We start from the raw sequence: 25690 nt of genomic DNA, 5'->3' as shown, positions 1-25690 counted from the left end.
AAGGCTTTGGCAAGGCAGAAGGGTAATTAAGAGACATGTATTGTGAGCTCTCATATGGCAATTAACAGAACAGAGCTCTGATTCTTTAACAAAAGTTTCCTTCACCCACAACATGTACTAGTCATTCGAGCAACTATTCATGCCCAAAACCAAACTGGGACTAAAGCACTTTTCATGGGCTGTCTGAAAATCCCCTCAGGCTGCTGCTCCAGCTTCCAATCCATTGGGTCTTTTCTGCTCACCACAGAGGCTTCTGGGTGTGCAAGAATTTCTTCTGACACGTTAAGTGGGGAAAACAAATTGACAGAATTAAACCCATATGTGCTACCGAGGCTCTTTCACCAACATAAAGGAGCATGCAAAGATGCAGATGCAGCATTTTCCCTCTGTTGCTCACCCCTGGGACCAACGGGAATGGGTCATGTGCAGTGTTGACCTGAAACAAAGAACCTAAACACTGACCTGAGGGAAGGCATGACCTGCTTGCCTAGGGCAAGAGAGTCTGCGATCTTCATACCCAAGATAGTGCTGAGAATGGGCTCGCACGTGCCTGCCTGGCTGCAGGGAAACTGGAACTCTAGGGTCAGCCTCTGCACTGGCCACTGTGACAGGGCTGAGTATTCGTAACACAAAAGCCCAGCTCAGAGCTACTGCCACCAAATCTCCCTTCTAAATATAGGATTTTCACATTCTTCCACAATTCACACGTATCTCAGTACCTCTTCCTACCTTGTCCTTCTGTCCCTGTGTATGCGCACCCAGCACATCCTCTTTTTCCCTGCCTCATGCCATCTCCTGTCCATCTGGAAAGCACTACCTCAGTGGATGGTGACTCACAAACTCAACCACTCCTGTTAAATCTGTCTTCACCAACACAAGCATAGAAATGGAGTTTGAATAATCAGTCTGGAAGGAAGACCCTGAAAATGGTTCCTGACAAGGGGGAGGGTAAACTTATAAAATCTGAACATGTACATCTGCACAGGCTCAGAAGACATCATTCTAAGGTCTTGAGAGGATTAGCTCATAAATTTACTGACTCAATGATAATTAGTTCTGAAGAGTCATGGATAATGTGGAGAGGTATCAGGAGATTACAGAAAAGCAAATGTGGTCCTGACTTCCACACTGAAAGAAGCATGATCATTTCAAGCGCAATTTAGTAAGGCTCCTTTCTCTCCCCAGATAACTACTGAACAGAGATTAGAAGAAAAGTCACTAAAAATCTTAGAGTCAGTTTTTCAGACACACATCTGTCCTGGCAGCACATGAAAACACCTCCAGGCACACATTTCCAGCACTAACACCTTTTTACGCAGCTGTTATCTCTGCATGTAAGTTCAAACACTAATGTATACAGAAGTTAGAATCTGTCATCTTAAGAGATAATTATTAGTGCTCAGCAACTCCATCAGCCATGAGCGTGTGCAGTGATATTTTGAAAAGATGGCCGCTAGGGAGACATGGAAGCATAAGCAACAAGCAACAGTCAGGGGTGATTTTAACAAATAGAAACGCAGTAAAAACAAGAAGGAACATGGTAGCACCTTAAACTAACACGTTCATTATGGCGTAAGCTTTCCTGAGCTGCAACACACTTTGTCAGATGCATGAAGTGAAAGAAAAAGAAACCGGTAGTGGGGATACAGAGATGGGAGTGTTACACCACAGCTAATTCAAATGATGGATGTAACACTCCCATTTCCGTATCTCCACTACCTGCTTCCTCTTCTTTCACTTCATGCATCTGACAAAGTGTGTTGCAGCTCAGGAAAGCTTATGCCATGACGAAAGTGTTAAGTCTTTAAGGTTCCACCAGACTCCTGGATGTTTCTGCTAAAACAGACTAACAAGGCTCCCTCTCAGACACATTCACACTCATTTTAAAGAAATTCCGAAGGAGTGCTCAACCAGAAAGCAGCAGGTGTGTGATACATGTGAAATTTAATAACACATTTGAGATTGTGATGGTCAGACTATGAACAGGAGGCAGCCAGACAACTCTCCAACACCACGTTTTACAGACCTCTCTCTGCTGATCCCACTTTGGAATTCCAAAGGAAATTACAACAGCTACTGAAGGAACTCCCTGTTGCGACTCGGGACCTCATTAACTCAGACACACCATCTGAGCCGCAGCCTGTATTATTCTATTTCCTTCCCAAAATCCACAAACCTGGAAACCCCAGATGCCCTATCATTTCAGGTATTGGCACCCTTACCACCAGACTATCCAGTTACGTGGACTCCCTCCTCAAACCCTATGCCACCAACGCTCCCAGCTATATCCGAGATACCACCCACTTCCTGAGGAAATTACAAAACATCAGAAAAGTTCCTGATAACGCCATCCTTGCCACAATGGACTCTGTACACTAATATTCCACATAAAGACGGATTACAAGCAATCAGGAATACCATCCCTGATGCCACCACAGCCAATCTGGTGTCTGACCTCTGTTACTTTGTTCTCACACAATTATTTCCATTTTGGGGACAATTTATACCTCCAGATTAGTAGAACTGCTGTGGGCACCCGCATGGCCCCACAATACGCTAATATATTTATGGCTGACCTGGAACAACGATTCCTCAGCTCTCGTCCCCTATTATCACTCCTCTACTTAAGATACATTGATTACATCTTTATGATTTGGACCCATGGTACAGAGGCTCTAGAGGAATTCCACAGAGACTTAAACAATCTACACCCCACCATCAACTTATGCCTCGATTACAACATGGAAGAGATACATTTCCTGGACACTACAGTACTAATCAAGGATGGCCTGATCAGTACCACACTGTACCGAAAACCTACTGATCGCTATACTTATCTACACCCTTCTAGTTTCCATCCTGCACACGTGACTAGATCCATTGTTTACAGTCAAGCTCTTGGGTACAATCGCATTTGCTCTGATCCAACTGACAGAGACCAAAAACTACACGAACTTTACCAAATATTCATAAACCTGAATTACCCACCAGGAGAAGTAAAAAAACAAATCGACAGGGCCAGACGAATACCCAGAGAACAGCTACTCCAAGATCGGCCCAAGAAAGCCAAGAACAGAACACCACTGGTCATCACCTACAGCCCCCAACTCAAACCACTGCAACGAATTATTAAAGACCTACAACCTATCCTTAAGCAGGATGCCACACTCCAGAAGGCCGTGGGTGACATGCCTGTTCTCTCCTACAGACAACCTCCCAACCTCAGGAGGATCCTCACTGACAGCCACAGTCTATACCCCAGGAATACCAGTCCTGGAACCTTTCCCTGCGACAAAGCCCGCTGCCAGCTTTGTCCGTATATCTTCTCTGGAAATACCATCACTGGACCTAACCAGGTTACTCACAGAATCACGGGCACTTTCTCATGTTCCTCTACTAACATCATATATGCCATCATGTGCCAACAATGCCGAGGTGTTTTGTATATTGGACAGACTTCTAACTCCCTTAGACAAAGGGTTAATGGGCACAAAACAGACATCAAAACCCTCCAGATCCACAAACCAGTTAGTCAACATTTTAATGGAATGGGACATTCTGTCAATGACCTCAAGGTATGTGTGTTACTGAAGAGACATTATCACACCGTTTTAGAGAGAGAAGTGGAGGAGATGACTTTTATATTCAAATTCAGCACATTAACACATGGTTTAAATCGTGATGGGAACTTTCTGAGTCACTATAGGGGCTTGTCTGCATACTTGGCTCAATCTAATTCTTGACCTTCCCCCCGCACCCCTCCACTCTCTGATTTGCTCACCTTGATTATCTCTTTCTGATTTGTCCTCCTTGCTTACTGTTTTTGGTTCTCTGGGACTTAAATATTGAGTCTGTTCTGGTATGGCTCTGGTCTGAAGAAGTGGGTCTGTCCCACGAAAGCTCACCTAATAAACCATTTTGCTAGTCTTTAAAGTGCTACTTGACTGCTTTTTGTTTTGATAGTGTATAGACTAGCACGGCTTCCTCTTTGTTACTATTCACCATTACATATAACATCATCCTGGTCAGCTTCATGGCTGTGGCTGCAAAACCTACAGGCATGTCTGAACCTATGGCACCAGGAACTTTGGAGTGGTCTGTCTGCCAATTCAGGAAGGCAGCTCGGCTTCAGACCATGTTTGGAAGTTGCTTCACAGACATAAGGTCAAAAGATGTTTTTAAAACAGAAAATTTAAGTTCCGTGGAAATTGCAGGGATTGTTCGCAGTTCCAGGCTGAGGCAGCAAACGGACTCCCAGCCTCTGAGAGATGCTATTCTGTGGACTGAAAGCGTTTAAACCTCTACACAAGAGGGGACAATATAAAGCAGCTGGCTGAGAATGGGAACTGAGATTGGGTATATGCAACCACTTCACAACCAGTCTGCAAGAAGGAAGTAAACAACACATTTACTGAGATCTGCAGCCCAGACTGAGCTATAGAGGGGTATGGGCTGATAGGCAGTTGTGAGCGTTCAAACCTACATACATTCAAAATCTCTCTCAGTGTAGCTGCGTCTCTGCTCATCCAGATTCCTTGATGCAGACTTGCTTATCAGGTCCCCGAACCTCTTGATTGACAAGGTCTTATCCAAATCCTCATCGTCCTCTGCACCAGGAAAGGCCTCCTCGGCATTGTCATGGTCCTGCACAGAAATGGCCAGATAACAGACAAACCCCGTACAGCCCTCCAGATCTCAGGCCCCCAGGAACGGCACACTCCACATGTGCTCACGTACTGCCACAAAGCAGCAAACACTGCAGAGCTACTCACACAATGGCGAGGCAGGCTATGGAAGTGCTAGGGGCAGAACCCCAGTCTGATCTGAAAGCCAGGAAAAAAAAAAACTTGTAGGATCCCCAAGACTGACCCCCACATCCTGATGGCCTTTCCTTCTCATCACAGCCACTAGTACCTTGTCTGTGCTGCTCCAGTCATGCCTGCACAACCTACTAGTGAGGGGTCCATCCGGTTGCCCAATTGGTCTCAGACAAGAACACACCTGTTTTTCAGACAGGCCTTTCCCTTGCTCAGCTCAGGCTGCTACTTCTCATCCTTCCCTCTGCAGAGTCTGTGCCTAGTTTTCACCCTACATTCCTGCTGCTCCCTTGAGACGTTCAGAGGGCGCAATCCTGTGCTCCGCAGCATCCTCTCTCAACAGGGATGAGAGTCTAACGTCTCAAAGCCACCCTCCAGGCTCCAGTGAGTGAGGACCTCGTGGGCGTGAGGGTTCCTCCCCACAGCTGCTCCCACGACACTGGCTGCTCCACACTCTGCCCTCTCTGAGGAGGCCTGTGGCCCTAATCTCTGGAGAGGCTAACTCCAGCTGGTTTCCTTAAAGGTCTCTCACCCGTGGCCCCTTTATCTCAGCACACGCACAACGGTGCTCTGCTTTTCTTCTTACACCGAGGCTACAACACTCGCTTGAACGTTCAGTCCCAGCACATCTTCCCTTCCCACTTCTGAAGCAGAAGCAGCTGGTAAAATTTTCCACCAGAGTAACCCAAAATGCCAGTGCTGAGCTGTTGTGGACTCCTCCGTTTCCGTGGTTACAGGAGGCCCAACTGTGGCACATCTATATGTGCTGAGCAGGAACAGGCAACAAAATGGCATCAGCCAGCCTCCCCCACAAGCTCCCAAGCTGTTCTCAGCCCCTGCAGCCCAGGTGGGAATGCTACAAGCTGGTGCGAGCTGCTGACCTGGCGTGGCTTGCCCAGAGATGTGGGAACCCAGCTGGACTGTACCCCACAGAAACCAGACCTAGCAGGGACAACGCTCCGGGAACAACAAGGCTCTCTGCTCAGTTCTGAGAGAAGCAGCACCTGACGGGACTGTGCAACAGCTCCCGGCTTCTGGTGGATGCAGCAGCCAGCTGTGTCCACTTTCCTGGCCCAAAGTAGCGTGAGGGGCAGGGGGTGGGATGGGGACAGTCAGAGGGAGAAGCGGGCAGTAAAGGGGCTGAGGAGTGCAAGACGCCAGACAAATGCTTCTCACAAGTTAAGGGCTACAACGAGAGTCCTCAGGCCTACAGATCCGACTCGCCCATCTGTCTGTCGCTGACCTCAGTACCCCGTTATCAGCTGGGACACCCCCTTATAGGGCAGGGCTGGGAGCCGGAATCTGACTTTCAAAAGGCTTCAGCCGCACAGCTGCCATTAAAGCCAAGCAGACGAAATGCACTATCTTTCGTTGGACTCCCTGCTCTCACTGAGGCTTGAGGCTAGAACAGACGGGACACTTGAGAGACTGACAAGGACAAGCAAAGCCCCTGATATGGTCTCCCACGGTATTCTTGCCAGGGTGTCAAAGAAGTATGAACTCGATAAATGGACTGTAAGGTGGACAGAAAGCTGATTAGATTGTCAGGCTCAACAGGTAGTGACCAATCGCTCTGTCTGAATGGCAGCCAGTATCAAACAGAGAACCCCAAGGGTTGGTTCTGGGGCTGGTTTTGTTCAACCCCTTTATTAATGACCTGGATGAGGGGACAGATTGCATCCTCAGCAAGTTTGCCAATGACACTAAACCAGGGAGACAGGTAGACACGCTGGAGGGTAGGGATATGATACAGGGAGATCTAGACAAACTGGAGGATTGGGCCAAAAGAAATCTGAAAAGGTTCAACAAGGATAAGTCCAGAGTCTTGCATTTAGGATGGAGGAATCCCAAGCATTGTTACAGGCTAGGACTGACTATGTAAGCAGCAGTTCTGCAGAAAAGGACCTGGGGATTACAGTGGATGAGAATCGGATAAGAACCAACAGTGTGCTCTTGTATCCAAGCAGGCTAACAGCATATTGGGGTGCATTAGCAGGAGCACTGCCAGCAGATATGGGCAAGTGATTATTCCCCTTTACTTGGCACTGGTGAGGTCACACGTGGAGTATTGCATTCAATTCTGGGCCCCCAATTACAGAAAGGATCTGGAGACACTGGAGAAGGTCCTGCAGTGGGTGACAAAAAATGATCAGGGGGCTTGAGCACATGACTTATGTGGAGAGGCTGAGGGATTTTGGCTTATTTAGTCCACAGAAGAGTGTATGTGGGCAGTGGGATTTGATAGCAGCCTTCGACTACCTCAAGCAGGGTTCCAAAGAGAATGGAGAGAGGCTGTTTTCAGTGGTGACAGATGACAGAACAAGGATCAATGGTCTCAAGCTGTGGTGGGGGAAGTGTAGGTTGGATGTTAGGTTAGTTCCTAACTGTCAAGGTGGTCAAACAGTGGAATAAATTGCCAAGGGAGGTTGTGGAATCTCCATCGCTGGACATATTTAAGAACAGGTTAGACAGATGTCTATCAGGGATGGTTTAGACCAGGCGTGTCCAACCCGCGGCCCTGGACAGCTAGTAATGCGGCCCCACAAGATCGTAAACTTTTAACATTATTATGTGACTTATATACATTAGCTATATTATATATTTTATACGCGGCCCAAGACAATTCCTCTTCACTCAATGCAGCCCAGGCAAGCCGAAAGGTTGGACACCCATGGTTTAGATAGTACTTGGTTCTGCCATTGGGGCAGGGGGCTGGACTCGATGGCCTCTCAAGGTCCCTTCCAGTCTTAGTATTCTATGATTCTATGTTAAGGAAAAACTGTGTCACTAAGAGAGCAGTGAACCTCTGGAATGGGTTACCTAGGGAGGTGGCAGAATCTCCCTCCCTAGAGGTCTTTAAGTCCCTGGCTGGGATGATTTAATTAGGATTGGTCCTGCTTTTAACAGTGGGTTGGACTCAATTACCTCCTGAGCTCTCTTCCAACCCTATGATTCTATGACTCACTTAGATGCTGTGATGCCCTGACCAAAACACAGGCAGATCTCTGCACCCAGGCCTGAAAGACCAGGGCTCCCTAGAAAGAGCAAGAGTCATTGCTGTTGGATTTCCACTTCACCTGCTGCAGGTTGATGAAGACGCCTCCCATAGGAAGGGACTCTCCAGCTGCCATGTTGGTTCAGGACTTAAGGACCATCATGTCAAGTCTAGTCAAATCTCAACCTTTCTCTTTCATGTGCAGGCATCCAGCAAACCTGAAGAGTGGCATAACCTGCGGGGAGAGAGTAGGACAAGTAAGGAGGTGGAGAGAACATGCCAGCAGTCTATAAAGGTCTCACAGGTGTGTAAATACTGCTGGAGGGTAATATTTTCAAGTGACCCAACAGCATGTAACTCAGAGCATCAATCTGAAAATTCAGGTTGAAATTCAGGTTGAATATGAGGGAAATTTTGTGGCAAAATGATCTACAAGTGAATATCTGCAATGGTCTCCGTATAGATTTTCATATGAGGGATACAAAAAAAACAGAAGTCAAAGACATTTTAAACATGGAGACCATCATCATTTTAGTGTCTACAAAGTTGCGTCTAGGTCCATGATCCAGCATTCACAATACAATTAATTTACAGTAACAGGAGATTCAAAGGGGAGGCTAAGAGCATGAGCTCGTGCAATCCACGCTTTTTCCTGTCTTGCTCAGCTCCTGAATGACACTAGCTTGAATCACATCACCCCCATGTACTCAAATTTAACATACCCCTCCTACAATCACATACTTCTGCTCTGAATTTGGCCCAGAGTATGGCTGAGCGGAAGGGAACCTAATGTCTACACTGGTGTTACTTACACAGCAAAGGACTAGAAAAGAGGAATACAGCAAGGAAAGCAACTGACAAGAGTGAGTGAGAGGATATAAGTTAAAGAAATCACATTAGTTTCAACAACTCTCACCACAAAGTACTCGCTCTACTTCAGTGGGATTCTGTGCTGGGAACCCTCACCTTGGAGCAACCTGAAGGTACCCCTCAGCTTGGGAAAAAGATGAGGAAGGTGGGACACGACTGAAGTCTACAAAATCACGATTGGTGGAGAGAAAGTAGATAAGGAAGTATTGTTTTACTCCTTCTCGTAACACAAGAACTAGGGGTTGTCAAATGAAATCTAATAGGTAGTAGGTTTAAAACAAACAAAAGGAAGTACAGGTTGACTCTCTCTAATCTGGAACTCTGTCAACCAGCAATATTCTGTAATCCAGCATGATTTTATTTACATGGATGACCACTTACCATGGCTGCGGCCAAGCTTCCCATAATCCCATAAAGTTTGTTTACAGCCACCCGTCCTGGCTCTCAGCGTTCTAAGCTATTACTTAGCTGTACTTTACCCCTAAATGTCTTCTAAAAGGCCAGTAAGCAGTGAAAGTGTTGGTAACGTGCTAGACAATACTGATCTCCTGAGATCTGGCAAATTCTCTCCTCCTGCACCAGTCAGGTCCCAAGGGTGACAGATGAGAGAGGTTCATTATTCACACAGTGCACTGTAAACCCATGGCACTCTTTGATAGAGAATGTTCTGAAGACCAAGACTATAACAGGGCTCAAAAAAGAACTAGATATATTCATGAAGGACAGGCGTACCAGTGGCTATTAGCCAGGATGGGTGGGGAGGGTATCCCTAGCCTGTGTTTGCCTGAAGCTGAGATTGAGTGAGAGGAGATTAATCACTTGATCACCTGTTCTGTTTATTCCCTCCGGGATACCCGGTATTGACTGTTGTCAGAAGACAGGATGCTGAGCTAGATGGATCTCTGGTCTGATCCAGCATGCCTGTTATTATGATGGTGGCCTTAAGAGCACCTTCCCCACTGGAAGAAGAATCAAGGTAGTCTCACTGTAACAAGCCCCTTAGGTTTTTCTGGATTGGAAGTAAGAATGCCTGAAATGGATGGTGGTCTTTGTAAGGAGGACTCGGTGAGAAACCAAGTCTGAAACTCAGACAGGGGACTTATCAGCAAGTACACTTACCTAGCTACACACGAATATTTGCCAGGTTCTGAAGCAGTCTCGTCAGAGAAGTGATAGGTGCTTAGTACACTGAAAATCAGACGGGAAAGAAGCCTTTGGGTAAACAATTCTGTTCCGGGCTCCCTGGAAAATGAGTTTTAAGATGACCTAAAAGGTGTTTTCATCTCTTAACCTCTATAGCTCTATGAAGAGCAGCAGCCCCAACTAAGTGGGTTGACATAAAACCAGGAAGCAGGCAGGGGGTTAAGCTAGCATGGAGACAGAAACATTATGAGAATGGTGACAGATGGTAAAGTAGCTAAAAAAGAAGAAAGATGAGAAGTTCAAAGACAAGCAAGGCCCACAAAGCCTCTCCTGTGCAGAGAGGTTGACAGTACTGGAACTCTTTAGTTCAGAGAGGAGATGAACAACAGAGAATATGACAGACATGTAAAAAATAAAAAAAGAGAGGCAGAGATGCCAGGGAGCAGGCACGAGATACAAACCTGAGCCAAAGAGAAAAGAGAGATTCAGCACTCCTGTTACCCATCTCTCACAATACAAGAGGCAGGGGCACAGGCTGAAACCAAGGGCGTTAACTATTGTAACACTAAGAAAAGGAAAGACTTTTTACGACACACCTAATGAACCTATGGAGCGCATTACCTCTTAGAAAAAACAAGAGCATAACAGGATTCAGAAAGTGATCCAGCACACACACGGATAATGGTTACTCTAGACAGGATAACCTGTGGAGAGGATATCATCTTCCCCCCAAAGACTCCACTACTGGCTAGAGTCAGAGACAGGATCCTACATTAAATGGAGCACCGGTCTCCTTCAGATAGACATTTCAGGCAGAGATAATGAGGTATTAACATAAGAGACAATTACAAAGAAGACCCTTACAATTGGGTGTCTGGATGGGTTTGGCAGGGATGCTTACTGTTCAGGAGGAAAGGAACAGAGATGAACCAATGACACTGTCTTGCATGTGTCTCATACGCACTGCGCATATGCCTCAGCCACAAGCTGATTAGACATGTACTGCATGTGCACAGGACCCTGCAGTGTCAGAAGACTGAGACAAATATTCAGGCTGCAGCCCTGGGAGACAGGAGCTCATGTGTAGGGTGCAGGGATACTGCATGAAACTACAGAACATGCAACACCAGGCAGCAATAGAGCAGATACACATACAAGCCTGTGGCACCAAAACACTCACCATGTGTCCAAGAAGGAGCCTGTGGCTCTGGCGGAGTAGAACACAGTTTGTCAGCATCAAGCGCATGCAGGAATCCACAGCAATGGGAGAAGAGGACTCTGTGCAGGCTGCCGGGGACCAGTGGGCATCGGAGCGTGGAGCACTGTAAAGGCAAAGAGGGACCACCTATATGCTCTGTGTAACTGCTAACCCTCTAATTTTGCTGTCTCATGTTCAGTGGCTCACAAATGTTCCCTTCTATGTCATCGTCCCTACTTGCGGCTTGATCCATAGGGCCAGGTCTACACAGTGGGTGCTACTTCAGGACACAAATGTACCCCGAAATAGCTGCCTGCGTCTATGGAACGTGCCCGTTGTCTTGAAACAGTTTGACAGACAGCAGACGTGCTATTCCAGCATCCCTGTGAATCATCACATGAGCACAGCAATGCCTCGAGATACAGGTTTATTTTGGTAGGTGGCACCGTTTACACAGCACCACACGCCAAACCAGCCAATTTCAAAACCTACTCAAAATAAGCTGTGCAATCTGCATAGCTCATCTGGAGGTCAGAGCGCTGTCTGTACACAGCCCAGGAGTCCCTGACTAGCGGGGCACCCCCGAGAGGTGCCCCTAAAGCACAGATGCTTTGGAAAAGGCTGCAAGGTAAGCTCAAGGAAAGGACGCAGGAGAAGAGCCCGAAGGGGCGTGCACATCTGGCAAGCCCTGACCCGGGCTGCAAGCAGCTCAGGTGGGAGCTGCCCAACAGAGAGCCGGGCTCCTGCCCGCAGGACCGTCAACACCTGGGCGCGAAGCTGTCGAGCAAAGACACTGGAGCCAAGATGCATCCAGAGGGAGCTAGCACCGTACCTCGCAGCCGCGGAGAAAGGCGGCCAGCAACTCGCCTCCGACCGGGGGCCCCCACGGCGCAGGGCAGGACGACCCGCCGACCCACTCCCGCCGTCGCCCGGGAGCGCTCAACACATGGCCGTGCAGCTGCCGGGGGCTAGGAACGGCGGTTGGGTCGGGCGCCGCCTCCGCTGCTCCGGCAGCCAAGCAGCCATCCGCCGCCTCCGGCTCCGCTCCGCAGGCTGCCGCGCGCTGCTGCGCTGAGAACCCCGCGCCGCTCGCTGGGGGCCGGCCCTGGGGTGCCCTTCGCCACGGGCTGCAGCCTGCAGACACCCGCCTCCCGCGACAGCGCCCCGGCCCCGGCCCCGGCCCCGGCCCGCCAGACGCTGCGCAGCGCGAACGGGGCCGGCTCCCCGCCCTCCTGCGCGCTGCCGTCACAGGTGCGCACGTCCAGCCCGGCACATCCAGCCCGCGCCCCCGCTGCGACGGCCACGGCCACGGCCGCGCCGCCCCCGGCACAAGGGCGGGTCCCGCAGCAGCTCGGGCACACGCCCCGCTGCGCCCAGCGCCGCCCTGCAGTGTTCCCGCCGGGGAACGCCCCCTGCGCCCAGCGCCGCCCTGCAGTGCTTCGGCCGGGGAACGCCCCCCCCCCCCCCCTGCGCCCAGCGCCGCTCTGCAGTGTTCAGGCCGGGGAATGCCCCTCCTGCCCCGCCCTGCAGTGTCGGGCCGGGAAACGCCTCTCCTGTGCCCCCGTGCAGTGCTCGGCCCGGGGAACGCCTCTCCTGCGCCCAGCAGTGCCCTGCAGTGCACGGGCCAGGGAACGCCTCTCCTGCACCCTCATGCAGTGCACGGGCCATGGAATGCCACTCCTGCACCCCCATGCAGTGCATGGGACAGGGAATGCCTCTCCTGCATTCCCATGCAGTGCACAGGCCAGGGAACCCCTCTCCTGCACCCAGTGCCGCCCTGCAGTGTACGGGCCAGGGAACACTCCTCCTGCAGTGCACAGGCCAGGGAACGCCTCTCCGCACCCCCATGCAGTGCATGGGACAGGGAATGCCTCTCCTGCATTCCCATGCAGTGCACAGGCCAGGGAACGCCTCTCCTGCACCCAATGCCGCCCTGCAGTGTACGGGCCGGGGAACGCTCCTCCTGCAGTGCACAGGCCAGGGAACGCCTCTCCTGCACCCAGTGCCGCCCAGCAGTGCTCGAGCCGGGGAACGCCTCTCCTGCACCCCCATGCAGTGCATGGGCCAGGGAACACCTCTCCTGCACCCCCATGCAGTGCATGGGCCAGGGAATGCCTCTCCTGCACCCCCATGCAGTGCATGGGCCAGGGAACACCTCTCCTGCACCCCCATGCAGTGCATGGGACAGGGAATGCCTCTCCTGCATTCCCATTCAGTGCACAGGCCAGGGAATGCCTCTCCTGCACCCGGTGTCGCCCTGCAGTGTATGGGCCGGGGAACGCTCCTCCTGCAGTGCACAGGCCAGGGAACGCCTCTCCTGCACCCAGTGCCGCCCAGCAGTGCTCGAGCCGGGGAACGCCTCTCCTGCACCCCCATGCAGTGCATGGGACAGGGAATGCCTCTCCTGCATTCCCATTGAGTACACAGGCCAGGGAATGCCTCTCCTGCACCCAGTGTCGCCCTGCAGTGTATGGGCCGGGGAACGCTCCTCCTGCAGTGCACAGGCCAGGGAACGCCTCTCCTGCACCCAGTGCCGCCCAGCAGTGCTCGAGCTGGGGAATGCCTCTCCTGCAGTGCACAGGCCAGGGAACGCCTCTCCTGCACTCCCATGCAGTGCACGGGCCAGGGAATGCCACTCCTGCACCCCCATGCAGTGTATGGGCCAGGGAATGCCTCTCCTGCATTCCCATGCCGTGCTCAGCCTGGGGAATGCCTGTCCTGCACCCAGCACCGCCTTGAAGTGTACAGGCCAGGGAACGCCCCTCCTGTGCCCAGTGCCACGCTGCAGTGTTCGCAGTGGGGAACACCCCTCCTGTGCCCCCATGCAGTGCACGGGCCAGGGAATGCCCCTCCTGTGCCCAGCGCCACACTGCAGTGCTCGTGCTGGGGAACACCCCTCCTGTGCCCCCATGTAGTGTATGGGCCAGGGAACACCCCTCTTGTGCCCAGTGCCCCCATGCAGTCCACGGGCCAGGGAACGCCACCCTGCAGTATATAGGCCAGGGAACGCCCCTCCTGTGCCCAGCGCCCCCTTGCAGTCCATGGGCCAGGGAACGCTGCCCTGCGCCCGACATGCACTGCAGTCACCGGGCAGCCACCCCACAGTCTCCAGCGCGGGTGTAGGGCTGGGGACAGCACCAGGCTGGTGCCCCGCACAAAGGCGAGAGAGCAGGCAGTGTGCGTGCCCTGGGCAGCCGCAGCACACGCCTCAGAACAGCCGCACTGGGTCAGGCTAGAGGCCCGTCCTGGGCAGCGGCCAGGGCCGGACTCCCCAGAGGGCAGGGGCAGCCCCGGGAATGGAGTGATGCCGCCCCCGCCGGCTTCTGGCAAACATCGCGTGGGCGCAGCACGGCCTCTACCGCCGCCTCCCGGCCCCTTCCCACGCCGCGGGCGCTCACGAAGGCAGCGCCGCGCGGAAGCAGCACACGGGCCGCTCGCTCCCTGCAGGCTTCTCCCGGCCCGCCCAGGGAGCTGATGTGCGGGGACCCGCCGCCCCGACGACCGCCTGCCCCCGAGCGCGGCCACGTGGGCGCGGGCCCACATAAAGGGCGGCGGGTGCCGCCCAGCACGTGCTGCGGATCGGCTCTGTCCCGTCCCGTCGGTAGGCTGCGGGGACTGCTACGAGCCGAGCCTCGCCCCGGCTCAGGCCGAGCCCTCCGAGCACAGCCCGGCTCCCTTGCCCGCCGGGGGGAGGGAGAACTGCCCCCCTCGCTCCCTGCCCCCCTCAGCCGCTGGGGGGGCCCGGCTGCCTCTCGACCCCTCCCCCAGCCGGGGGGCCATCCTGGGGCAGCCGGGCGGGGAGCGAGGGGCCCGGCCTCAGTTTTGCTCCGTCCTGGGGTGACGCTGAGTCGGACTCTGGGGGATAGTGGGAGCGAGGGGGGCGTTCCGGCCATGCACTCTATGGTAACGCGGAAGAGAGGTGAGGCCGGGGAGCCGCTCTGCCCGGGGCTCGCGGTCTCTATGGTAACGCGGAAGAGAGGGGAGGCCGGGGAGCCGCTCTGCCCGGGGCTCGCGGGCTCTATGGTAACGCGGAAGGGAGGGGAGGCCGGGGAGCCGCTCTGCCCGGGGCTCGCGGGCTCTATGGTAACGTGGAAGTGGGGAGGCCGGGGAGCCGCTCTGCCCGGGGCTCGCGGGCTCTATGGTAACGCGGAAGTGGGGAGGCCGGGGAGCCGCTCTGCCCGGGGCTCGCGGGCTCTATGGTAACGCGGAAGTGGGGAGGCCGAAGCTGTCCGGTCCCCGGGGCAGGAACGGGAGCCCCGGGCCCGGCCGCTCCAGCCGCTGGAGGACCGAGGGGCTCTGGGACTGCCGGGCCGGGCCGTGATGTGACGCTTCTCCCGCCCTTTGCAGATGGCGCCTGCTGCCCCGCGAGAGCTGCTGCTCCAGAGCTTGGCTCGGCTTCTGCAGGACTGCGGTGAGGGGCGCTGCGCTGGGGCCCGCGCGCCCGCCCGCGGGGGGGGGGGGGGGTTCGCTCGGTGCGCTGCGCTGCGCTGCGCTGGGGCCCGCGCGCCCGCCCGCGGGGGGGGGGGGGGGTTCGCTCGGTGCGCTGCGCTGCGCTGCGCTGGGGCCCGCGCGCCCGCCCGCGGGGGGGGGGGGGGGTTCGCTCGGTGCGCTGCGCTGCGCTGCGCTGGGGCCCGCGCGCCCGCCCGCGGGGGGGGGGGGGGTTCGCTCGGTGCGCTGTGCTGGGGCCCGCCCGCGGGGCGGGGGGGGGAGTGTTAGCTCGTTGCGCTGCGCTGGGGCCCGCCCGCGGGGCGGGGGAGGGGCGGTTCGCTCGTTGCGCTGCGCTGGGGCCCGCCCGCGGTGGGGGGGGGGGGGTTCGCTCGGTGCGCTGCGCTGCGCTGGGGCCCGCCCGCGGGGGGGGGGGGGGGGTTCGCTGGGTGCGCTGCGCTGCGCTGGGGCCCGCCCGCGGGGGGGGGGGGGGGTTCGCTGGGTGCGCTGCGCTGCGCTGGGGCCCGCGCGCCCGCCTGCAGGGGGGGGGGGTTCGCTCGGTGCGCTGCGCTGCGCTGGGGCCCGCGCGCCCGCCTGCAGGGGGGGGGGGTTCGCTCGTTGCGCTGCGCTGGGGCCCGCCTGCAGGGGGGGGGGGGGGTTCGCTCGGTGCGCTGCGCTGCGCTGGGGCCCGCGCGCCCGCCTGCAGGGGGGGGGGTTCGCTCGTTGCGCTGCGCTGGGGCCCGCCTGCAGGGGGGGGGGGGGGTTCGCTCGGTGCGCTGTGCTGGGGCCCGCCCGCGGGGCGGGGGGGGGGGGGAGTGTTAGCTCGTTGCGCTGCGCTGGGGCCCGCCCGCGGGGCGGGGGAGGGGCGGTTCGCTCGTTGCGCTGCGCTGGGGCCCGCCCGCGGGGCGGGGGGGTGGGGTTCGCTCGGTGCGCTGCGCTGGGGCCCGCCCGCGGGGCGGGGGGGGGGGGTTCGCTCGCTGTGCTGGGACTTGCCCTGGGGGCTGCTGAAGTAGTTGTCTGGGGGGGGCAGGGCTGCTGGGTGGAGGCGCTCCCCTCTAAGGCATGCATGATGGAACCTGGGAGGCTGGAAAGGAGCGGACCTTTCTTGGATGGTCTCACTTCTGGATGTGGGAGAAGGTCGAGATCTGTTTTCTGGGGAGGGGTAGCTTACCAAGGCTTGACCTATCAGTGCATGTCCATGGGTCAGTCTCCGGAGTTCAGCCTGGCCACTCCTGCCATGGGCTTGCCTTATTGGCTTGCCGTCAAGAAGCAGTGCTGAGCACCAAGTCACATGGGCATACTGCCAAATCGGACCAGGATAGTGAGGCAGGGAAGGAAAACACCAAGCCCATCTGGAGATGGGAGGAACAGACACACAGAAGTAGCCTGTATCATTTTGTTGAGGAGGAGGAGGAAGAGATGAATGTCCAGCAGGGGCGATTTTCTTTTTCAAAACCTTGGAAGCTAGAATTAAGCAGGGCTTCACCCTCAACCACAGGATTCAAGTGGTGTCTGTCGTCTCCTGAGTTCTGCCTGTTCAGTATCTATAAGGTTTTGGTAGTGCCATAGATGGTCTCTCTGCGTGCTGCATATATCGCATACCTGATGTATAGTACAGCCCCAAGATACGTGGGTTAAAGGTGTGTGAATCTTGAGTTAACGCAGCTCTGAATGCTGGAGACCTGGTGCTTGGCTCTTGCTGCTCCCTGCTCAGGCAGTGTAGCGGCCCTGGTTAGTTTCCCTGCTCCTGTGAGTGGTGGGTGGCAGGGAGCTGGGCAACAGCTCCTCTCCACTCAAAGTAGCAGGAAACTGACCAGGGTGCTGCTGCACTGGTCGGCTTCCCTGCTGCTGTCGGTGACAGCAGGGGAGCCTGACTCTGCCTCCCCTGACAGGAGTAGGGAAACAGCTCCTGTCATGAGGGGCAGCCTGACTCTCCACTTCCCTGACAGGAGCAGGAAAACTACTCCTTCCAGGTATGGCGAGAGTCAGGCTGCTGCTGTGACAGCTGTGAAACCGCTCCTGTCAGGTAGCAGCCTGACTCTCACTCCTGGGGTGGAGGCTGCCACCTCGACAGGAGTGGAGAACCTGACCAACGCAGCAGCACAGTGAGTGTTGGGGAGCTGGAGCCTTCTAGCTCCACACTGCTCGCAGGAGGCAGGAAATGGCCCAGCGCTGCTGCACTGGTCAGTTTCCTGGCTCCTATGAGTAGTGTGAAATTTTCCTCCATGTAAGTCTGAGGTTTACCGTATATTTTAATGCCACAATATAAATCCACGTTTCACGTTTTGAATCCTGCATGCATTCTGGTCCCCCTCCTCTTAAAACAAATCAAAAATGGTTTCGTTTTCTATACCTTTTCAAAAATGATTGGTGATATGCAGCAGCTCTCATGTGAGCAGAGGTTAATAAGACTAGGATTTTTGTCTTGGAAAAGCAATGCCTCTGATCTATAAAACTTGGATTGTAGTGAAGCAAGTGAATAAAGAAGTGTAAATTTATCTTTCATGTGACTCAAAAGCCAGAGGGTTCCCAATGAAATGAATAGGCAGCAAATTTAAAACAAGAAAAGCTGGTGCTGCTTCTTACAACCTGTGGCACTCATTGCCCGAGAATGTCATGAAGGCCAAAACTATGAGAGTTCAAAAAAGAACTAGGTGCTTTTGTGGAGGATAGGTACATTGGTGGCTATTAGCCAAGATAGTCAGGAATGTGGCTTCATGTTCCGGGTGTCCCTAGCTCATTGTGATGGGCAACCTGTGGCCTATGAGGGTTCCACCTGTGACCCACTCGCCCTCTTCCTGCCCCCTTTTCCCATGCCTCTTGCACACTGGGGCACTGGAACCCCACACTTACTCCTCCCTCCCACTCCCACCACTTTTGTAGCACCGTGAATCTCCTGATTTGGGCTCCATTCCCATGCCTTCCAGTGTGCAAGACGCTTGGGGGAAGGGGGCAGAGAGGGGATGTGTGGGCCACCCATCAATGGAACCCAAGTGGACAGCGTGTAGCTTGCAGGTTGCTTGTCACTGGATTTCAACCTTGTGGCCCTCTGAAAAGGAGGGCCACTCATACTTCCCACTACTCATCTTGTTTGTCCATTGTGGCCCTAAACTCTGACTGAAGTGGAGGATGGGACAGCTCACTTGATAAGTGAGCAGAGAGCAGGGAGGCTGTGCTGCCTGGAGCTTGTGAGCTCTATGATAATTCAGAAGTGAGTGAGGCAGAGCCTGGAAGGCATGGTGCAGCCTGACTGCGTGTTCTGTTCATTTTCCTCTGATGCACCTGGCCTTGGCTGCTGCTGAAGACGAGACATTGGGTTAAAGGGGCCATTAATATGACTCAGTACAGCCATTCTTATGCAAGCTTCCCAGCTCAACTTCACAGATGCTGGCTAGAGAGGCTTCTGCTAGCACTAAGAAGATGGAGGGGTTCAAGCTGCAGCTTCAAAATGCTGTCTGTTCAGCTCTATCAACGCACTCCTGTGGGCTACGTAGATGTAGAAATATTGTTGTGCCTATAACCTGTCTGTCTGCTACCAGAAGCAAGTGCACCTTTTGCTGTACTTTTTAGAAGCTTTTGCTTTTTGGATTAAAATTTCCATGGTTGCATGGCAAAGATGAACATGAGATTGTGAGAGAAGGGAAAGTTCTGTTGCGGCTATGTGTTTAAATAGTAACGCAACAGGGTGCGGTCAAAAGTGGTGTTTAGTGCTCTGTGCAGGCAGTTTCAAGATGGGGACTAGTGCCTTTCCTTGACTTGCAAGTGCCTCACAAATGAGAATCAAGATGACCTGCATAAAACAATATTGGGCTTTTAGTAGAAAACCTAACGCTTCAGGCACTCACTTAACAATCTGCAGAGAGCAATTAGGTTTGTATTTTTCCAGAGCTTAAGTCTTCAAGCCAAATTTAAGCTCTGCATCTTTCCCCTTTGTTTAATATCTGGACTAGAAGGTTTACCTGGTGTTTCTCGGGTACTCACCTTTTGTGTTTTGGAAAATAAAATTGTACGTACTTCCTTTAAATCAGTGGGCTGGTATTGGCAGGGTTCACTTTGCAGGCTCCCACAGGGAGTGGGAACTACCCCCACAGGGAGTGGGAACTACCCCCACCCTCTCATTGCAGCAACTTGGGTCAAATGAGAAGCGCACCTCCAGCGGATACAGCTGGGGCGGGATGCATGCTGCTCATCAAAGGCCACCAGGGAGTGGGAGGCCCAGGACTGGGATTGTCCTGGATTGGAGGGTGGGGAGTCGGGGCATGCCCCCAGCCAGCCCCTTTTACCTGCCTGGCGGCTATTTATTTTGGTGTGGTTTTATGAGAAACTCAAATATGTAATAGATCTCACCCCTGGCTGCCCAAATAGCATTGTAACTGTCCTGATCCCCATCTCTGGCCTCTTGCTGGCCCCTCTTTTTTTCTTTTCCCTCCCCCCTCTGTGGTCAGTATACAGTAAACTGTCCCTGCTTTCTTTCCCACATCTCCTGGTGCCTCAGTGCAGTCATTATATAGCGGAGCTCTCTCTGTCCATTCTATGAAAAGCAGGCCCATTTCAGGTCTGTCTCATTTTCCTGGCACAAATAAGCTCTTACCTTTTTTTTTAAGTTAAGAGAAAGCTGTGTACTGAATGCAGTGGTCCTAGTTCATGCAGCTTTGGTGGAGGAGTTGGACAGGTAGATACAGACTAGAGACAGTTTCTCTCAAATATATGGTAGACAATAACTAACAATAAAACTTTGGTTTGAAGTCTGTGTTGTGCAATCTGATCACTAAAAGTCGAGAAATGAGAGAAGCTTGTTAAAGCCATTTGATGGTATTCCATTCCACTCAAATTGCAGTTGACCGAGGGCTGCGCTACATTAAAAAGGGTTGTGTGTTTGTTACGGGTGTCTGCTTTTACTGAAGTAATATTCATGAATCCCTTGTGGATGCTGTTATATCGGTGTAAGGTGCTTTGTGCCAATTGGGATTTTTTGCTTTGTTTTCTCAAATGGAATGACATTAGTAAAGCACTTTTTATACAGGTGTCCTGCCTGTTGCAGTTTCACCGACTAAAAGGTATAACTGTAGCTATCTTGGGAAGGTGGAAAAGGAGCATAGTGTTGCTGCTTAGCTAGTCAGTTAAAATGTGGATTTCTATGTGTAATCCAGGCCTGAAAGATGCATCTCTGACCATTGCAAATGGCATCTAGAATTCTTAGTTGAACAGGAGGTGATTTTTCTTTGTCAGATCTACAAAGTGAACTTCATTTTTTGTTTAGTCACTTCTGTGGTTTCCCCCGAATAAAAGTTTCCGAGACTCTCTTTTCAGCAAAGAAGGAGATGAGAAACATCAAAAAGAGACCAGGAAACCCCAGAACTGTTTCATGATCTAAAGGGTACTTTATCAGAAACTGAAATTTCTTTAAAATGTTAATTTCAAAAAAGTCATGTCAGCAGTCTAACACCTGAGTTGTCTGCTGGTAGCATTTTCTAGTTTAGTGTTGCTGTTTAAGCATAAACTTAATGTGCTAATGGTACACATCTAGAGTAACTTTTTACTCTTGCATTTCTAAAGATTCTGATTTTACTATGCAGCCTGAATGTTGTGTTAAGGCTTTTGCTTTGGGCTCACTCATTTTTGTTAGCCTTTGAGGTGCTACTGGACTACTTATTTGCACCATTAAATTTTAAAAAAATAAGTGATTTGATGGTGTCACATCAGGCAAATGAATTGGTGCTAGGCATGGCTCACGCCATGGAAGAAAGGTCTCCTCCCTGGCCTCCCATCATGCTATTGGAAGTGGTGAGGTGAGTTAGGGATGGCGATACGCTAAGTTTGTTAATGATTTGATCTCTTTCACAGGAGACTTGGTACTAGATGGCACAAGCACCCTCACTTTGCTCACCTCCTCTCTGCAGCACCTGACCCAGATCTTTGAGCATCATCTAGTGTCCCGGAACCAGACCCATGGTTTCATTGCACTTCCATCGCACCCAGCTGATACATCTGCCATTCTCCAGGCCCAGTTCCTGTTTGACATTTTGCAGAAGACTCTCTCCCTCAAGGTCTGTATGAAAAGGGGTCCTGTGACGATATTTTTCTGAAGAAGCAGGAAGAAAGATTGTCATAAGCTTAGCAGTTCCATCGGGATGGGGTGGACTGCTTAAGCTGATTACTCTGTATCCACATCCCAGAACTGCCTTGTTTGCAATGTGCATAATTATCCCTCTGTTGCAAGCATGTCAAAGTACTTGCCACTGTCTACCTGAAGCACTGGCAGCATTATGGGCAGTGTAAAACCATGATGTTGGTGTAATGAGCTGTAGCTATTCTGTGACACATCTTTCCCAGCAAGCATTCGCTCAAGGATTTAGTAGAGTTAAAAGCAAGACAGCAGAGAAATGTCAAGTTGGTGGTATAGTGAATAAACTGAAGGGTAAATCGTAAAGTGTGTGTGTGAAGGTGTTAAGTGTCTGTTGAAGACTGGGACATGGAGGAGCTAGCTCTCTGGCTGAAGCTTTGTAAGCTTGAGGGTGTAGGTCAGTGATGGGTAACCAAGCCCAGTGAGTGGGCTGCATGAGTGGCTCTCCATCTTAATGAGCTGCAAGATTGAAATCCAGCAGTGGGCAGCATGCAGGCTGCATGCGACCAACCCATTGGGGTTCCACTTGCAGGTCGACTGCAGACCACCTCTCTACTCCCTGTCCCCCAAGCCTCTTGGGCACTGGGGCATTCAAGGTCTGGGTGGGAGGAAGAGGAGTCAGAACAGAATGCGAATCAGGTGACTCGTGGTGCTCTGAAAGTACAGGAAGGGGATGGGAGGAATAAAGTGCGAGGGCCCCAGGGTGTGAGAGGCTTTGGGAAAGGGGTAGAGTGTGGGTGCTCAGGCTGCAGGTTGCTTACTGCTGGTGGTGGTTGCCTTGGGAAAGAGCCAATTTTTGGGATGATACTGATTTGGCTAGACATAAGAGCATAATGGCCATAATGTGTCAGACAAATGGTCCACCTAGCCCATTATCCAGTCCTCTGACAGTGACCCATGTCATGTGGTCCACAGCTGATGAACAGGGAATCTTCAAGTGATCCATACCCTGTTGCCTGTTCTCAGCTTCTGAAAAACACGCTATGGATGCTATTTGTGCACGTTGATGTACCAGTCATCAAATCTATCTAGAGTGTGTTTGGTTTTTTTTTTGTTTTTTTTTTTTGTTCTATTGTATTCTTGGCCTTCACCATATCCTCTGGTAAGGAGTTCCACAGGTTGTATGAAGAAACACTGTCTTTATTTGTTTTTAAACCCGCTATGTATTAATGTCATTTGGGGACACCTAATTTGTGTATTATGGGAAGAAGTAAATAACTCTTTCTCCACACCAGTTATGATTTCGTAGTCCTTGATCATATCACCCCGTAGCTGTCTTATTTTTTTTTTCCCCAAGCTGAAAAGTCAGTCTTATTAATCTTGTCTTCTATGGCATTTTATTGTCCTCTTCTAAACTTCTCTAGTGCCAATGTATATTTTTTGAGATGTGGCTATCACATCTGTACTTAGTGCTCAAGATGTGGGTGTACCGTGGATTTACATAGACACGTTAAGATGTTGTGTTTTACTCTTTTCCTTTTTAGTGACTCTTAACGTTCTGTGGGTGTTTTTTTTTTTTTTTTTGACTGCTGCTGCATATTGAGTGGATGCTCTTAGAGAACTATCCGCAATGATTCCAAGATGTCTTGAGTGGTTATAGCTAACTTAGTCCCCATCATTTTATACATATATAGTTGGGATTATGTTTCCAATATTCATTGCTTTGCACTACTTTGAGTTTTGTGTGCTGTTTTAATTTGCTTTGGCCATAATTATCTTGAGCAGGTTTGTATCATCTGGAAATTTTTCCAGATCATTTATAGATAGGAGGGGGACAGCACTAGTTACCTCTCTTCATTCTGAGAACTGACCATTTATTCTTTCCCTTTGCTTCCTTTCTTTTAACCAGTAATCATCCATAAAAGAACCTTCCTTCTTATCCCATAACTGCTTGCTTTGCTTAAAAGCCTTTGGTGAGGGACCTTGTCAAAGGCTTTCTGTAAATCTAAATACACTATATCCACTGATTTCCCCCTTTGTCAATGGCCTTGATGACCTTCTCCAAGAATTCTAGTAGATTGGTGAAGCATGATTTCCCTTTACAATAACCATGTGACTCTTCCCTAATAAATTATGTTCATTGTGTCTGACAATTCTGTTCTTTACTCTTAATTCAACCCATTTGCACAGTATTGAAGTTAGACTTACCAGCCTGCAACTGGCAGGATCACCATTAGAGCCCCTTTTAAAAATTGACATAGCATCAGATGCTGTAACTGGGAATATCAAAAGGTGAGGAAATTGCCCTTATAATGCATAAGATAATTAAGATGTCTATTTAGGCTCCTATGATGCAGTGTGAGAGAGGTGCGAGGGGGAAGCTGGGGACCTGCTGGTAGCAGAAGTGCTCTGATGGTTTGCTGCCTCCACTGGTCTAGAAAAACTGGAGAAATGGTCTGAGGTAAATAGGGTGAAATTAAACAAGGGCAAATGCAAAGTACTCCGCTTAGGAAGGAGCAATGAGTTGCACACATGCAAAATTAGAAATGGCTGCCTAGGAAGGAGTGCTGTAAAAAGGGATTGTACTGGACCGCGAGCTCTAGATGAGGCAACGTTGTGACAGTGTTGTGTGGACTGTTAACAGGGGTGTAAGCAAGACATGAGAAGTTGTCATTCTGCTCTACTCTGTGCTGATTGGGCCTCAGCTGCAATACTGTGTCCAGCTCTGAGCACCATAATTAAGGACGGATGTGGAGAAATTGGAGAAGGTCCATAGAAGATCTAGAAAAAGATGATCTACAAGGGATGATTGAAAGAACTGGGTCTGAGAGGGGGTTTCATAGCTTACAGTTCCTGAAAGGGCGTTACAAGGTAGAGGAGACGATCTGGTCTCTGTAACTAGAGCCTGCATATCTACAGATAACTGCATCCATGGATGTGGATAGCCGCAGCACTTTTTTTCAGGTACTGCGTGGGTACTCACACTAGGCTGTTCCCCTCCCTCCTCCAGTCTGGTCGCTGGGCAGGATGGGTCTGGGGGCAGGCCCCTCCACTGCTGATAGGAAAGGGTTGCAACAGGTTCCCAAATATTTTTGGATTATGGGTCAAGTGCCAGCCCTGCCTGGGGCTTGCCTGTCTGAGGAGCACTTACCTGCAGGAGTCTAGGCCCCAGGCACATGCTGCTTGCCCCACACAGCTGTTCTGTGCTGCTGACTAGTGTAGCTGGGAGCATGTGTGGGCGAGGTGGCTGATTTCCAGGAGAGGAGCAGTCCCAGTAAAACAGAGAACTTCGCTGGTTTGGGGGGCGAGGGCCCTGCTCTCCCAAGGCAGCACCCTGAATATGGACTAGTTCCTAGGCAACATGTACCCCCTGCCCCGGGGTGGGGGCTGAAGCAGGCAAGGTCCCCACACTGTGCCCCTCCGCCCTGCTGTGCGCTGCCAGAAGCTGCCAATGCCATCACTCCTGAGCACCCACTGCAAATCCATTTGCTACCCACTGTCCCCTCTCAATATGTGCACCCTGCACTTGTGTTCCCCTTGCTCCTTGGTCCCTGCTCTCCTTCCTGCCTCTTGCAAGACTCATTCCCTCCTTCCCTGCCTCCCATCTATGCTCCTTCACACCTCCAGGCAGCTTGCTGTGGGGATGAAGGTAAAAATCTGGTGAGCAGATTGGGGCTTGGATGACTGTTTGAGCCTGGTGGATGTGGATCACATGCAGAGCTGCATTTTTGTATTCCTGCAGGGCTCTGTCCATAACTCCTGAGGATAAGACGGGAACCAGAGGGCTCTAGTTGCAGTGAGGGTGGTCTAGGTTGGACAGTAGGGGAAAAAAATTACTAGTTAGGGCGTTGAAGCACTGGGATAAATTACATAGGGAACCTGTGCAATTTCTGTACCTGGAGACTCTTAAGAGCAGGTTTGATGAATATCTGTCAGCAATGGTTTAGATGGTGCTAGGCCCTGCCATGAATGCAGGGACTGGACTTGATAACCTCTCAAGGTTCCTTCCAATCCTTTGATTCTATGAATAAAGACGCATTCAGTGTCCAAAGGATAGATAGTCATCACTCAGACGGGAAAAATACCACAAACTTTGGACGTAAATTAACAGAACTAACCTGGAAAAGTAGCAAAGTCGTCTTTCCATTCTGGCCTAGAAGTATCAAGGGTTCTGGCTA

The 25690-nt window shown here is 51.9% G+C and overlaps 2 protein-coding genes across 3 annotated transcripts in view; one reads left to right on the top strand and one right to left on the bottom strand.

The window, feature by feature from the left end:
• SLC4A3 (solute carrier family 4 member 3) overlaps positions 1-12175 on the bottom strand; it is a 115319-nt gene extending 103144 nt beyond the window's left edge. Inside the window, exons 1-4 of the mRNA XM_075001648.1 lie at positions 11856-12175; positions 11006-11147; positions 7895-8047; positions 4488-4644 (exon numbers count right to left, since the gene is read on the bottom strand). Coding sequence (XP_074857749.1) covers positions 4488-4644; positions 7895-7948 — 211 coding nt within the window. The 5' untranslated portion in view covers positions 7949-8047; positions 11006-11147; positions 11856-12175. The remainder of the gene's footprint in view (positions 1-4487; positions 4645-7894; positions 8048-11005; positions 11148-11855) is intronic.
• Positions 12176-15203: 3028 nt separating this feature from the next.
• Positions 15204-25690, top strand: part of STK11IP (serine/threonine kinase 11 interacting protein) — a 34231-nt gene continuing 23744 nt past the window's right edge. Inside the window, exons 1-2 of one of the 2 annotated variants that reach the window (XM_075001636.1) lie at positions 15204-15434; positions 21293-21495. In XM_075001636.1, coding sequence (XP_074857737.1) covers positions 15371-15434; positions 21293-21495 — 267 coding nt within the window. In that variant the 5' untranslated portion in view covers positions 15204-15370. The remainder of the gene's footprint in view (positions 15435-21292; positions 21496-25690) is intronic. The other variant, XM_075001635.1, reaches the window with a different exon arrangement.

Source organism: Carettochelys insculpta, chromosome 8 (genome assembly GCF_033958435.1).
Source record: "Carettochelys insculpta isolate YL-2023 chromosome 8, ASM3395843v1, whole genome shotgun sequence".
In the NCBI taxonomy this organism is placed as follows: domain Eukaryota; kingdom Metazoa; phylum Chordata; order Testudines; family Carettochelyidae; genus Carettochelys; species Carettochelys insculpta.
Note: the sequence above shows the minus strand (reverse complement) of the source record. Positions and strands in the feature narration are given on the sequence as shown.